The sequence below is a fragment of the Rattus norvegicus genome, chromosome 20 (genome assembly GCF_036323735.1).
Source record: "Rattus norvegicus strain BN/NHsdMcwi chromosome 20, GRCr8, whole genome shotgun sequence".
NCBI lineage: Eukaryota > Metazoa > Chordata > Mammalia > Rodentia > Muridae > Rattus > Rattus norvegicus.
Genome location: NC_086038.1, coordinates 2,672,183 through 2,688,155, shown reverse-complemented (window position 1 = coordinate 2,688,155; position 15,973 = coordinate 2,672,183). Strand labels below are relative to the sequence as shown.

General features: G+C 48.9%; 1 protein-coding gene and 1 long non-coding RNA gene across 3 annotated transcripts in view; one reads left to right on the top strand and one right to left on the bottom strand.

Moving 5' to 3' along the window:
• Positions 1-15,973, top strand: part of LOC134483846 (uncharacterized) — a 74,043-nt gene that overhangs the window by 34,843 nt on the left and 23,227 nt on the right. The window contains exons 5-6 of the long non-coding RNA XR_010060938.1: positions 367-7,470; positions 14,581-14,717. This is a non-coding gene — a long non-coding RNA (uncharacterized LOC134483846). The remainder of the gene's footprint in view (positions 1-366; positions 7,471-14,580; positions 14,718-15,973) is intronic.
• Positions 7,927-12,693, bottom strand: RT1-S3 (RT1 class Ib, locus S3). 2 transcript variants are annotated; one of them, XM_006255917.5, is made up of 8 exons: positions 12,523-12,693; positions 12,062-12,331; positions 11,544-11,819; positions 10,734-11,009; positions 10,498-10,632; positions 10,292-10,321; positions 10,087-10,134; positions 7,927-9,542 (listed from the first exon to the last, which is right to left on the bottom strand). In XM_006255917.5, the coding sequence occupies exons 1-7, from the start codon at positions 12,587-12,589 to the stop codon at positions 10,091-10,093; spliced, it is 1,098 nt and encodes a 365-aa protein (XP_006255979.1). In that variant the 5' UTR covers positions 12,590-12,693; the 3' UTR covers positions 7,927-9,542; positions 10,087-10,090. The 2 variants fall into 2 exon arrangements, with proteins under 2 accessions (XP_006255979.1, NP_001008886.2); NM_001008886.2 differs by having other exon boundaries at positions 7,927-9,467; positions 12,523-12,628.

The following is a 15,973-nucleotide window of genomic DNA, read 5'->3' as shown; positions in this document are numbered from 1 at the left end:
GCCTGGGCCACATAGTGAATTCCAGAGCAAGGTAGGGTAAAGATAAGACCTTGTCTCATGAAAAGGGCTGTGGAATTGGAGAGATGGTGCAGCAGTTGGGGGCCATGTGCTGCTCTTGCACAGGACTGGAGTTTGGTTCCCAGGCATTCATAGCCACCTGTAACTCCTTTGCTAATGTACCCACCCGAACTCCTCAGTCTCCTCCAGGCCCAGATACCTTTATAGGCTCATGTGCAAACACATGCTTAAAATAAAGAAAGAAGGGTTCCTGTGAGCTTCTTCCTGCCCTCAACATGTGCGGGGCAGGGCTAAGGGGTCGGGGCTCTGTCCCCTGATCACCTCTCTCACACCTTGGCCCCTGCACAGTGATCTGGGATCTGCCTCCGGTCAAGAATCCCAGACCCTTTGCTACACTGAAGCTGGAGGACAAGTGTGCCTCTCCGGCCTGGGAAGGAGAAAAAGAAGAGCAAGAAGCAATTGACCCATTGCTGAAGTACAAACTGAAACGGACAGACGTAATGAACAGGCAGTGAGGACATTCCGAAAGTGGAACAAAAGGTAACAAACTCCACCAACCATGTTCTTCAGAAGAGGTCAGAATTGATCGCCAGGATCCGAAATTTTGGGGTAACAACCTTCAAAGTCCACTGGAATCAGATGACTCCATGGCTAAACTTTTGGCGTGCAGGCATGAGACCTGGTGCTGGGGTTCTTTTTCCCACCCTTCTCCATCCCTCTTCTTTGTGCCCCCATCTACTCCCAAGCACTAGATAGGAGAGGAGAGGAAAGAGATCCCTTAATAAAGTCTGGTCAGAAAGTGGCAACAGTATCATTGGACTACTTCCTGCTGCCTGGGGGCATTGAGCTCCATGGGGTGAGTTTGATCTTTGCAGTCAGAATATCTAATTTTTTACTTCATGTTTCTTCTTATGAACGAGACCAACAGCATTCAACAGCCCAGCCTGCCCCTCTGAAAAGTCCCCAGGATTCCAAGCATGGCACAGTTGCAGAAACTGTCTGCCGCTGGCAAAGTCATGGCCCTGCTAAGGCAGGAGGCAAATCATGGTCAGGTGACTTGAAGCAGCCCCACGTCCCCACAGCTGGGATTAAAAACAAAACCATATTCTTATAGTTCAGTGTTTTTAAGGAAACCAAGATTCCAAAATCTTCACTCTATGAGCTCGTCAGCCTGCGTGTGACTCTAAACTCCAGGGTGGAGCTTGGACTCCCCAGAGCAAGCTGGCCAGCCATATCGGTGGGCTGTGGGTTTGACTGAAGGCCTTGTCTTGAATAGCCAGCCATTGTTGTTCTTCTTGTGACTTGGGTTGGGTTTTGGTCTCTTACCCTGTTGCAGAGAGATAGCCATTGGTTAGGGTTTAATTTAATTTTTTTGTTACGATTTTATTGCTGTTGTGTTGGTCATGGGGTTATGTTGCATGTGTGCTGTAGCGTGTACAGAGAGGTCAGAGGACCCTTCTACCTTTAGAACATGGTGGAGTTCCAGGCAAAGAAGAGTTTGAAGAGGCCTCTTGGCTGTGGGTCCTTCCAGCCTTCCTTGGCAGCGAGGAGACAGGTAGGGGCTGTCCCAGCATCTGTCCTATCCCACCAGTCTGTCCAGTGCCGGGCAGTCATTGGCTGCAGCCTTCATCTGGGCAGGAGGAGGTGGACTCAGGTCACTGACTTCAGAGCACACACTTTACCCACAGAGCAAGCTCCCAGTTATGTGGGAAACACCAGTTCAGGCCATTACGTCCCTAGACCCACATGCTCTGAGGATCTCAACTTTTCAGTTCTGCAACATGAAATTTTGCTGTTGGGTACGGCTGGGTCTAACTGGTATTCCAAAAGAGTATTCAAGCTTGTGAACAGGAGCTAAGGGGGTGGCGACCATATTAAACCCTTTAAACCTGTGATTGGTGGCGTTTCCCAGTCCTTTAAAGGGGCTGAGGATGGGGGTGTGGGTGAGGGAGAGATGTCTAAGACTTGTACAGTGGGGGCCCTGAGATGGTTCTATGGGGAAGAACTCTCACCACCAAGCCTGATGACCTCAAGTCACATTGATTCCCAGGCCCACGTGGAAGGAGAGAACCAGTTCCCTAAAACTGTCCTATGATCTCTGTACACATTTATGTCATGGATGCACCTACACAGACCTACACACAAAACAAATGCTTCAAAAAAAACCCCCCAGAAAACAAAAAAAATCCCAATGCTGCTCCCCTATCCCCACCCCCGAATAAACCTTGAGCTGGCAAAATGACTGTTTGGAAAAGGAAATTACTACCAAGGCTATCGGTCTGATTGGATATGGGCAGTTTTCCGGTCGGCCTGTGGGGAAAAAGAAACTTAAGGCCAGGAACTGGAAAGTGAAAGTAGAGGAGCTGTGGGCGGGGCTTGTTCCCCAGCCAGCACTCTTACATAACAGTGCCTGGCTTCAGTACCTTGTTTACTGGCTTTGTGCGTTTGCATTCTGAAAGACTGAAGCTGTGGATGACACTGGCTGCAAGGTCCCAGAGGCAGTAATTAGGGTAACCCGCTCTCTTGAACCTTTGCCTAAAACTCTAGTGAGCGTGGGAGGCACAACCCAGCACCTGCTGGATAAAGGGTTACTTTGACTCATTCCTTTTTCTCTTGTGCAGTCTGTTGTCAGCCCTCCCAGGCTAAGGAGCGCCTAAACCCATGCTCTCTCCCTGTCCCCCCTTTCTTCTTTGCCATGCGTGTGCCAAAGATTAATTCTCCTGATGTTGATTTTAGAACAGGGACAGGACAGACAAAACTTCTACATAAGTCTGCTGGGGAGAGGAGAGCAGGAGGAGGAAGACAGGATGCTCATTGAGTAACAAAGGAATCCTTGTTTCTTTTACCCAGGCCCCGCCTTGCACTGCAACTTTCCAGCCAGGTTTCTACAGAAATCTCCACTGCCCTTTGTTTGCCATTTGTCCGCTGCTTAGCATTGACTACCTGGAACTGCCAGGCTCCCCAAACCTTTATATATAATCATTTCCCAAGTGAGTTCCCAAAGCCAAGGCTGCCTCTGGCCATAAGAGGTCAGTGTGAGGGGCTGGAGCAGTGACTCAGTGGTTAAGAGCACTGGCTGCTTTTCCAGGGGATCTGGGTTCAAATCCCAGCACCTGCATGGAGACGGAGGCTCACAACCACCTCTAACTCCAGCTCCAGGGGTGATAACGACCTCTTCTGGTCTCTGAGGGCACCAGGCATGTAAGGGATGCACAGATATGCATGTAAACAAAGCATGCATTTAATACATTTAAAGAAGGTTTTAAGAGATGGGTGTGATAGAACACCTGACCATCACCATCATGGGACAGGAGCTGCCCTGGTGACTGAGCCGAGACCCCACCTTGTGGCCAACAATGGCATAGGCCACATATAAAATTGAGGGGGCTGTTGGCATTTTTCTGTTGGGAACAAGGGAGCTAACTTTATAGATAGCTGCCCTCCTAGAGTCATTAGCCGCCACCTCCTCCCTGTTCGCTGCCATTGGCTGATACTAAGATTGTTAGTGCATCTTAAAGGAAACCTAAACCAGGGCAGGGGCAGTTGGGAGGCACGACCACCCGAGGTTATACCCAGTGATCCATACACTGCCTTGAGTTGGACCCATTACTCATGGGTGAGCCTTTCCGTCATTTTCTGAGGGGTTGGTACTGTCCAAACTCATTAGAATGTGGTCTGCTGTGTGAGATGAGAGTGCCCTGCCAGAGTTTAGTCTCTGTTTGTTTTATAAAGTGTCCAGACAGAGAGCAGCCTGAGGGAGGGAGGGAGGACTTTATTCAGTTTATAATTCCAGGTTACAGTTATCAGGAAGCCAAGGAAGCAGGGATTTAGAACAGCCAGCCATGCCACAGTCAGAAACACAGCCAGCCATGCCACAGTCAGAGGCACAGCCAGCTATGCCACAATCAGAGGCACAGCCATCCATGCCACAGTCAGAGGCACAGCCATCCATGCCACAGTCAGAGGCACAGCCATCCATGCCACAGTCAGAGGCACAGCCAGCCATGCCACAGTCAGAGGCACAGCCAGCCATGCCACAGTCAGAGGCACAGCCAGCCATGCCACAGTCAGAGGCAGAGAGAATTAGTGCACACTGTAGGCTCGTTTGTTTGCTCAGTGCAGTCTTTTCACTCATAGAATGGAGGACCCGCTGCTGAGGGAATAGTAAGACTGTCCATTGTCCAATCCAGTGAGTTTGTAGTCCCTGGACGTAGCATGTTTGGGAAAGTGGCTGGGAAGTGGAATGTCCCCACCCTTGGTAGTGAGAGATGCTGCTGAGTACAAACTATCCCCTAAATGGGGAAGCCTACAGGAAGGAGACTTTATCAGCAGATAAGGCAAAAAATAATAAAATTAGTAAAAAGGAAGCTAAAGATGCTAACTTGCACATTCTACGCTGGTAGGGTGAAAAAAAAAAAAAACACCCCACAGAGGTCAGTTCCACACGGGGCTAGAGAGCTTATCCTGAGCTCCAAAGCCATGGGCACGTGGGGAGACAGATCCAGGTAGTGGGGGTCCGCGATACGAAGAGTAGCTGATTTAAAGGCTTGGCACTTCCATGAAAGAGACAGTATCTATTTCAGCATTAACAACAGCCCCATACAAGGAAATTTGGTGTCCCCAAAGTTTCCCTTCCTGATCTAGTAAAATTAGGGGCAGCGTTACGCAGGCTCATGGGAACCCCTGTGGTGTGTCTGCAGGATGTGAGAGTGAGGAGGGGAGTGCAGCAGAGGAGGTGAGGCCGCCCCACGCACCCCTTTGCTGCCTTCTGGTGAACTTTAAATGCCAGTTTGACAGAACCCAGAGTTTCAGGGGAACAGAAACTCAGCTGAGGAGTTGTCTACATCAGATTGGCCAGTGGGCATGACTCTGGGGGGTTTCCCTGGTTGACCGTACTTACTATCTTAGGCTGTGCCACCCTAGGCAGGCGGTCCCAGCCGCATAAGAAAGCTGAGCACAGCCCACCCCTGCCAGTTAGCAGCCACGTCTTTCATGGTCCCTGCCAAACTTCTCTGTGTCCTTGGTCATATGTGTGGGGTGACAAGCAGGCAACGTGGACACATTCATTTCTCTTGACTGTGGACGTGGTGTGAGCAGCTGTCTCAGGCTCCCGCCACCGTGGCTTCCCTCCGTGATGGACTGACTGTACCCTGGAATTGTAAGCCAGATAGACTTTCCCATCCCTGCTTTGTGTTTTGGCTAAAGTGCTTTATCTCAGCAATAGAAAAGAAACTAGAACACATTGCTAGGGTGATTTGCAGCAACATGAGGGGAATCCACCTGTGAGACCTCTTAGATAGTGGGTCTGCATAGCTAATGTGGTGGGCTGTGGACAAAGGCAAGGCCTTAGAGTGCACAGTTAGGAATCAAAAGGTGCAGTGTGTTTAAGCTGTTGCTGCCAGTGCACACTCTGGCTTTGTCACATGAGTCTGCCGCAGCCTTGTTTCTGAACAGGTAAGGTCACCCCACCCTGTGGACCACGGAACCATGGTCCAATTACAGGAAACAAAGACACTATTGTCCTCAGTGTGTAAGCCTGCCTTTGGATTACACTATGCTAGAGTGGTTTTAAAGGCTGAAGGACGACTCAGCAATTCACAGCACCAACTGTTCTTGGAGAGGACGGGGGGGGGGGGTTCAGCTCCCACCACTTACACAATGGCTCACAACTGTCTGTAACTCCAGGTCCTGGGAACTGATGCTTCTTCTGGCCCCCAATGGCACCAAACACACCATGGCACACAGATATGCATTCAGGCACTCCCACAAAATAAAAAAATATTTTAAAACTTGGTATTTGAGTTGCTGACTTAAGTCTTACAAAAGCAAAGAACTGCTCCAGCAGGGGATCCAGTTGGTTAGAACACATGAAACCCTGAGTTTTGTAGTCAGCACTGCATAAAGCATGCATTATGTCACGTCCACAGCCACCGAGCAAATATGAGGCCAGCCTGGGGTACGCAAAAGACCCTGTTTCAAAACATAGACACCAAAACAAGACAACAAACAACAAACAAACAAAAAACCACAAAACATTGTTAAGTGAGTTTGGGCTTGGGATTAGGACCTGTTTTTTGAATGGCCTTAAATATACCTCTGTCATCCTGCTCCATGGATTTATATGAAGTGGCATTCTCAGTACTGATGACTGTCAAATCAAATTATCAATAACAATGAAAAACATCAAGGGCGCTCTGTTCTTCAGGATCAATACTTGGCCGATATTCAGTCCCATCCCTGCCCACGTCTGTTTTCAGGAGCTTAGTAGCCTAGGCTGGCCATGAACTCACTGTGTAAATGAGGATGACTTTGAACTCCTGATCCTTGTTTCTCTACTTCTCAAACGCTGGGATTACAGGCCTGCCACACCTGACCGAGTTTAAATCTAAAAAAGCAAGCCACATAGAAATTTGCTTTAGTTTTTAATAACTTATAAAAATTATATATGTATGTCAAATAATACTTTTTGGTTGGTTGGTTGGTTGGTTTTTCAAGACAGTTTCTCCATGTTGCCTTTGCTGTCCTGGAACTCTCTGTAGACCAGGCTGTCCTCAAACTCAGAGATCCACCTGCCTCTGCCCCACAAACGTTCAGATTAGAGGTGTGCACCACCACCACAGGCCAAAGAAGTCTTAAGGAGAAAGTTTTAGAAGCCTCGCTCTGATGGATTAATTTATATTCCATATCCATGATACTTTCCTGCCCCATTGAAAACTACACAAGAAGGCAAGGCTTTGCTGGGAATCGGTAATGAGGGAGGCACCACTTCATGCACAATCCCATGGTCCAGACTGGACTGTGTTTACAGTACCTGGGAGATGCTGACTCAACAGGGGCCAAAAGAATTGGCATAGCACCAGGCATGGTGCCTCACTCATTTAATCCTAGCACTCAGGAGGCCGAGGCAGGCAGATCTCTCTGAGTTTGAGGCCAGCCTGGTCTATACAGTGAACTGCTAGCCAGCCAAAGCTACCTGGTGACACTCTGTCTCAAAAAAAAAAAAAAAAAAGTTAGGGGCTGGAGAGATGGCTCAGTGGTTAAGAGCACTGGCTGCTCTTCCAGAGGTCCTGAGTTCAATTCCCAGCACCCACGTGGTGACTCATAGCCATCTGTACTGAGATCTGATGCCCTCTTCTGGTGTGTCTGAAGACAGCTACAGTGTGCCTAAATACATAAAATAAATTGGTCGGCCTTTAAACTCTTTCTTCCATAAGTTGCCTTTGTCATGGTGTCTTATCACAGCAAAGAGCGGCTCTAGGGGAGCAGACTCTTTTACGAATCTGGAGTTGCTTTAATAATTCACCAGCACCTTCAACTACTGAGACCTCACCAGATACTCTCTCTCCAGCAGCCACGGAGCTCAAGTTGCAGAAAATCAAACAGAAGCCCTCATTATAAGGTTGGGTGAGTTACAACAAAAATTGAAGTCTCAGCCTCAGAGAGGGTCAGCAGGTAAAGTAAGGGCATTAACTGGCAAAGAATGGGATCCTATAACTTGGGATGGGGGTGACTGGGAGGACCCTGTTGAAGCAGAGAACTTTGAATCTTGGGATTCTCAAGGGTTTACCTGACCTGAGGTAGCAGTACCCTCAGCCCCACCCCTTGAAATAATGCCTTTTACATGAGGAAATTAATCCCTCAGAGTGATAAACCAGCAGGGACTTTCCATGAAGAAAATGCCAGACAAGACAGTGTTAATGTTTCTCAAGGCCCACTAACAGTTTCTTCTAGACCCATAACCAGACTCAAGGCAGAACAGGCCCCTAGAGGGGAGGTAGAAAATGTAGTCCATGAGGAAATGTGCTACACTACTAAGGAGCTTAATGAGTTTGCTAACGCATTCAAGCAGAAGTCTGAGGAATGTGTTTGGGAATGGATTTTAAGTGTGAAATAATGGTGGAAGCAACATTAAAATAGATCAGGCTGAATTTATTGACATGGTCTCTCTGAGTGGAGATTCTAGGTTTAATATGGAAGGCCACACAGTTAAAAAAAAGTGTCAGAAGTTTGTTTGAATGGTTGGCTGAAGCGTTCATCAAATGACGGCCTACGGAAAAGGAGTTGCAGATGCCAGATATCCCTTGGCTCAGCGTCGATGAAGGGATTTTAAGGCTCAGGGAAATTGCAATGCTAGAGTGGATACGTTGTGTAAAACCTAATCCTCCACAATGGGACGGCCCAGAATATAAGCCCTTCAGGAATCCTGTAAGATGCAAACTGGTGAGAAGGGCACCAGCTCATTTGAAGGGTTTCACATTACGAAACCTTTTTATAACCAAGACAGATGGTGAACACCAGGCAATAGGAGCTGCTATGAGGCTGTGAGTCACAGCCACTGTCAGACATTTGCAAAGACAAACACCATTCATCCAGCCCCCAGACCTTTCATTTTTTAAAGATTTAATTTTATATGTGTTGGTGCTCTATCTGCATTCATGTCTGTGTGAGATATGAACTGTTTGCTACTAGTTACAGACAGCGAGTTACCATGTCGCTTTAGACACACCAGAAAAGTGCATCAGATCCCATTACAGATGGTTGTGAGCCACCATGTGCCTTTGCTGGGCCTTGAACTCAGGACCTCTGGAAAAGCAGTCAGTGCTCTTAACCATTGAGCCAACTCTCTAGGTCTAGGCTTGGGTTTTTTCAAACAGGGTTTCTCTGTGTATCCTTGGCTATCTTGGAACTTGCCTTATAGGCCAGGCTGGCCTTGAACTCAGAGATCCACCTGCCTCTGCCTCCTGAGTGTTTGGATTAAAGGCTTGTGCCACCACCACCACCCATGAAGCAGCAAACACTCTTAACCACTGAGCTATCTCTCCAGTCACCATCCACCCCAGTCCTTTTAATGACCTTGTGTGGACTCTAAAGACACTGGATGTCTAGAGATAAACAGACAGCAGAGTTGACCATGGTGTGCCCTATTCATTTAAAAAATATTTTTTAGATTTATTTATCATATATAGCTGTGTTCAGACACATCAGAAGAGAGCATCAGATCTCATTACATATGGTTGTGAGCCACCATGTGGTTGCTGGGATTTGAACCAGGACCTCTGTAAGAGAAGTCAGTGCTCTTAACACTGAGCCATCTCTCCAGCATTTGTTTTGTTTTAAAACAATGACCATAAGAGGAATGGTGGACTTCTAGCTTGTTCTGCCTACAGTAACAAAAGCACATCACACCCCCAGCTCACAAACCTGTGTGCAATGTCACTACCACCACACAACGGTACTGCGTTACACTGTTGGAAACCGCATTTCCACTCAGTGCAGATAAAAGCAATAGGAAACACCCAGCCCAGAGTCAGATTATTTTCTGTTGTGAAGTCAGGTGTCCAGGGAGGCAAGAAGGTCTGGGATTGCCAGTTCTTCACATTGTCCTCAGGGGAAGCAGCTCCCTCAGATGTTTAGTCAGAACTTGTCGCTCAGCCCCACGAGGCAACTGTCTGAAGCAATAGAACAAGAGTCCTGAAGTCATTGTAAAGATGCCCAGTCATTCAAATGTCTAAATCTGAGAGACCCTGTTGTTGTAAAAATATAAAAAGTAAAAAAAGTATAGTTGTCTTTTACCCCGCTAGGTCTGCACTGCAATGCCCCAAGATATCTGTTAGATATCTTGGTGGAAACACATCCCAACTCTGTGCTGGCCCATCGTCTCTTGTCACTGCACACTTTCCTACACTCAAACCATCACATAAAAGAACACACCACACAATAATCTTAGATCCAATTGATAAGATATAATTGCCCACTTAAACATACAAAGCCCGGTACCATCCATCCCTTAGGAACATTAATAACAACCTCTAAGTACACAGAGCAGAATCTTAACGTCACCTGATATATTGTCCTGCCAAGGCTTCTCTCCCTCTCCCTCCTCTCCTCCTCTCTCTCTGTTCCAGTATCCTCTTCTTCCTTCAAACTTTTCTCCCACCCATCCTTCTTTCTCATCCAATGACAGGCCTCCTTCTATCTTGTACCTGCCTCACCTGTGACATCATCCCACAAGGCCCTGTTCTTCCCTTTGCCTCAGGTCCGATCCCAGGCCCCCATGGGTTTTCATACCTTTTCATGCCTTCTGAGGCCAGTCAGAGATCTGGAAAGCCTTGCTGCCTGCAGTAGAGGAATTAAAAAGGCAGGCACATTCAGGTGACCAATATGGCAAGAGGGAATTATGGGCTGGCAGAAGTCCCCCATAAGCGCCAGCTCCATCCCAAGGGCCTCGGGGACAAGGGTGCACCCCACTCCACGCCACCCCACCCACACCTACCTAGAACATGAGCATAGCTGCCTTTTTCACCTGTGAGAAGAAAAGTCATGAGAAGTCAGGGAAACACCAGCCCTAGGAAGTTTCCAGAACTGACAGCAGATCCAGGTTAGAGACTAGGCAATGCAGGGTGTGGCTGTGTTTCCCCTTAATGAGCACAGCACACTTCAAAGAGGCTGAGAGAAAACTCAGACCCTGCCCTTTCCTACCTGTGTTTCTCTTCCTCCTCCTCACAACAGCTCCAATGATGGCCACAGCTCCAATGATGGCCACAGCTCCAATGATGGCCACAGCTCCAAGGACAACAATCACTGGCATGCTGGAGTCGGTGAATGGAGAAGGCTCTGGGAAGGGAAGAGTCATGATTCTCATCCCTGACCAGCTCAGGGTCTGCAGAAGGCTCCAGCATTCCCTGACCCCAGATCTGCACCCACACCCTCCTTACCCCATCTCAGGGCGAGAGGTTCAGGCAGTCCCTCATGCTCCACATGGCATGTGTACTTCAGCTCCTCCCCAGAAGGCACTACCACAGCTGCCCACTTCTGGAAGGTTCCATCCCCTGCAGGCCTGGTCTCCACAAGCTCCATGTCCTGGGTCAGGTCCTCCCCATTCAATTGCCAGGTCAAGGTGATGTCAGCAGGGTAGAAGCCCAGGGCCCAGCACCTCAGGGTGACATCACCTTCAGGTCTGGGGTGAAGGGTCACATGTGCCTTTGGGGGGTCTGAGGGAGAGAGTTGTAAGAATGAGGCATCTAGCTTTCTTCCAGGGACACAGTATTGTTCATGTGACCATCCTGGGATGGTCAGGAGACCTGGGATGGGATTAGGGTGTCCACATTCCAGACACCAGCAGGAGCACATGCACCTGCGAGGAGCTGTTCTTTGTGATGCTTTAGGATGTGAGTGTGACAATATGGGGCAGGAGACTCCAGGTCTCTGCAGACTCCTGGGATGGGCTTCTGGTCCTGAGCTGGGTGAGGGCCTAGAGACTGAGAAAAGCTGGAGTCTGACTCTAGAGACACTGAGTAGGGCATAGAGGGAGGCCTGAGAAAATGCCCCTAATGGGTCCAGGGACATTGTCAAGGCTGATCTGCTTGATTAAGGCTTAGTCTTCCTACAGAGGAAAAGCAGCCTTGGGAGTCTTTCTCCCTTCTCTTCAGCACTGTGGCTGCTGGACAGCGTTCTGCCCCTGAGCTATACCCCAAGCCTTTCCCCCCAAACCCCAGAGGAAAACTAAGGAGGGGTCTCCAGGGCACCTGAGCGCAGCAGCGTCTCCTTTCCCAGATGTAGGTATGTGTGGAGCCACTCCACGCAAGGACCTTGCAGGTAGGCCCTCTGGTGATGGGCCTCACCAACTTCCTCTGACTTGATCTTAGAGGCCTGTGAGGCCATGTCAGTCGCGGTCCAGGAGCGCAGGTCCTCGTTCAAGGAGATATAATCCCGGCCGTCATAAGCCTCCTGACAATAACCGCGGAGCAGGTGCCCATCGGGCCCCACGTCGCAGCCGTACATCCACTGCAGCGTGTGAGATTCTGAAAGGGAAACGCCGGTCAGCGCCCCCTCGTGGCCATCTTGCCCGCTGTCAGTAGATATGCCAGAATTTTTAGAAACAAAAGTGCAACCGAAACCTAAGCAGAACTCTGCGGGGGCTTTCTTGTCTGGGTTTCTAGGTAGGCGTTTGGATGAAACTTTGACCCGCCGGGTCAAGATGACCCAGGCCAGTCTCAGGGGACATGGAGGGATCCTGTTTGTGATCCCTCCCGCAGTCACTCACCGTCGTCACTCTGATTGTAGTAGCGGAGCAGGGTCCTCAGATTCACTTTGAAGTTCCTCCCGGTGTCCCTGGCTTTCCGAGTCTCCCGCTCCCAATATGCCGGCTCCTCCTGCTCCATCCACCGCGCCCGTGGCTCCATCCTCGGATTCTCCACATCGCTGTCATAGCGCACGAACTGCGTGTCGTCCACGTAGCCAACGACAATGAACCTGGGCTCCCCGAGGCCGGGCCGGGACAGGGCGGTGTAGAAATACCGCAGCGAGTGTGAGCCTGGGGGCGGCGCGCAGTGAGACCCTGAGCTCCTCTAGGCTCAGGATCTCAGGTGCTGGCAGAGGAGGGACTGGGATAGGGTGACAGACCCTGGGGTGCTGCCCCCCCCCCCGCCACCACCCCTGGCCCCACACCCCACCCCCTTTCACCTCTCAGAGTCTTTTTCTTTCCCGACCCCTCCCCTCACTTACTAGTCTGGGTCAGGACCATGGTGCCTGCCAGTAGTTGGAGCAAATAGGCAGGAGGTAACATCCTCATGCCCAGGGACTGTGAAAAACATGAATGTGGGTTGTGTTTCTGTTGACTCGTACTTTGGAACTTCTGTGCTGCTGATTGGCTTCTACAGACGCCTGCGTCCAACAGGAACGAGAGGCGAGACTGTATCACTTGTGTCTTTATGAAAGAGAAAGCAGCAGGAGCTGTTTACACGACCTCCTGTCGTCTAAACCGCACGGAACCGCACTTGTGCTCTTGGGCACACGGTTTCACCAAGTCTTGTTGTAGGGTCTGTGTAAGCTTTGGGATAATTTGTTAATTAATTAACTTTACGTCCTGACCACAGTTTTCCCTTCCTCATTTCCCAGTCCTTCCACTCACACATTCACTCCTCCATTTCTCTTCAAAAGGGGAGAGGCTTCCCAGTGGATATCAGCCAGCCCAGGCATATGAAGTTGTAGTTATTTTATAAATTATGTTTATATGTGTGTTTGTGTGTGGGTCTATGAGTGCAGTGCCCGAGGAGGAGGACCAAACAGAACGTCAGATTTCCTGGAGCAGGAGTTGCAGGTGGCTGTGAGCTGCCCTCTGAGTGCTGGGAACCGATCTCAGGGTCTTTGCATGATCTAGGCTATGCTCTCTTAAGAGCTGAGCCTTCACTGAAAGAGCTTGAAGGGGTTCAAGACCCCATATGAACAACCATGCCAACCAACCAGAGCTTCCAGGGACTAAGCCACTACCCAAAGACTATACATGGACTGACCCTGGGCTCCAATCTCATAGGTAGCAATGAATGGCCTAGTAAGAGCACCAGTGGAAGGGGAAGCCCTTGGTCCTGCCAAGACTGAACCCCGAGTGAATGTAATTGTTGGGGGGAGGGCGGTAATGGGGGGAGGATGGGGAGGGGAACACCCATATAGAAGGGGAGAGGGAGGGGCTAGGGGGATGTTGGCCCGGAAACCGGGAAAGGGAATAACATTCGAAATGTAAATAAGAAATACTCAAGTTAATTAAAAAAAAAAAAAAGAGCTGAGCCTTCTCTCCAGTCTGTTCAGTACTCTGTAAACATACAACACTGTAGCTATACAAATGGTAGTTATTAGATGATCAATTATATGCTAAACCCACCATGCTATGCTATGCTAAAGCCACCGGATCATCAGAAAGATGAATATGGTATGCACTTATGTGTGGATATCAGCCATTAAACAAGTGGTTACCAAGCTACAGTCTTTAGACCCAGAGAGGTTAGGCATAGAGGAAAGGACACAGGGATCTTCCTGAGAGGAAAAGTAGGATAGATTTTATGGCTAGACTGAGGCCGGGGGTTGGGGTTGCACATGAGCAGGATAATCAGGTGTGGGGAGAAGGGGGAAGAGGTTGATGGACATAATGTGGGGAGAGACAGCTAGAATTGAGGGGCATATGTGGGGCAGAAGGAAACCAATTGTAGTGGAAACTTCCTAAAATATGAAGTCTTTAATAATGAGGGAGACAGAGCCCTAACTGGCCATCTATTGCCACCAAATGAAACTTCCAGTACCAGAACCGGGTTATATCCTATTGAAGTATTGACCAGAGGGGTCCCATAGAAATCCCCAAACAATCCAGGCTGTTACCTCTTAATAAGCAGACAGCAAAGCCCCATTTCTGAAGACAACCCTGTTTCAGCCTGCAGGCTAAATGTACGCAGAGCGCGGTATACGTCATAAATAAATAAATCTTAAGAAATAAAAAAAAAAGCTTTGACCTGATAGATTCTTGCTCAACTTTGAGATGTTTGATATAAACCAGGCCCATAGCCAAGAAGGCTTCTGTATCATTTGTGTGTCCCCTTTTTCCAGCTGGCGAGGAATTCAGGGCCTCACAAATGATAGGCAAGTGTTGTAAACCTGAAGTTCAGTACTATATGTGGACTTTCCATCCATGACCTCTCCATGTCACTGTAAAACTGGGTCGTTGATGGGAGAGTTGTGGACGAGGAAGGCAGCATTTGACACACGTCTCAGTGTCCCAAACTGGATTGCTTGCAGGACCCGTGCAAAGCTGATCCAACGAGGGCCAAAGGAACCGGTTACACAGGCTCTGGTTACACTGCAGATGCACTAGTGGGCATGAGCCACGATGCACATGAGAGGCAGTGGAGACCTGGCTGGTTTGGATCTCCATGGTAACCAATTACACGGGCTCTAAGTGCTTGCTTAGGCAGGTGCCTTGGGGAACACTCAGGACCAAGTTAGGGGAACCAGGGAACACATGGCTGGATCCTTGCAGAGCAGTAGTGCTAGGTGTGAACACTAAAACCGTTAATGGTAGCAAGTTTCTGAAGGGTCTAAGATTAAGTGGCAACTCTTACAAATGGTGGAACACGGAAAGTGGAAGTAATTCCCTTGGGGCTGTCTACATCACAGCCTGAGAACTCCTTTCCAGTGTGACTGGGACGGTGGGGGAAGTTAGGAGTAATTTTATCTTCTATAAAGGCTAAGTTTTTCTCCATATTGAAGAATTTGCGTGTATATGTTTAGAATAGGGTAGCAGATAAATACTGCTAATCGTTTGTTTGGTCTGCATTAAGCACCCCAGCCCTGAGTTTCCTGCTTGACACCACAGACTGATTAGACGCAGCAGTGGGGCGGGGCCAAGCTCTGGAATGCCTTTTGTTCCCGCCTCACTCACCTGATTGGTGGAGATGAACCAGAAGACAGCTTTTAGGGAAGTGCAAGGATTGTTGCACTCTCCAGTGTGCTCCCCGAGAACTAGACTCTGCAGAAACCAGGAAATGGAAAGAGAATTCACAGAAAGTGGTTGAGGCCCAGAGATCACCCTCCAGCCTTAAAGGACTTCCTAGGACAGGATGAATCTGATTTATTAGCTAGTGTAGCTAATTGTCGCTGTGAAAGCCTTTTCGTCCAGGGGCAGACTGCCCCCTGGTGGCCAGGCTAAGAAACTGTTGTGCGCCTGGCCCTGGATGAGTTCTCTGTTCCAAGTTCATGGTTGTGTCCTGAACTGTTACTCTTGTATCTTAAAAGAAACACTATGTCTTCCTATCAGTCAGTCAGTCAATCAATCAGTCAATCAATCAACCTACCTACCTACCAACTAATCAATCAGTCTGTTAGTCTGTCTGTCTCTCTGTCTAGCCTGGAATTCACACAGTTCCTGTATCTGCCTCTCGAATGCTGGGAGTAGAGGTGTGTCTCACCAACATCCATCAAGAAACATTAATTTTATAGACATAACACATTTTGAGTTGTAGACGGACCTGGTACTAGGGTGAGTGACCCCATTATCTTGTAACAAATGTCACTGCCTAATACCTGCCACACGCAGTCTAAGTCAGATGCTGACACTGCAGCTGGTCCACCAGAATCTGAGGTTTCCAGTTGTCAGCTCTTGTTGGTTCTCAGGTGGACCCCACAGTGTACT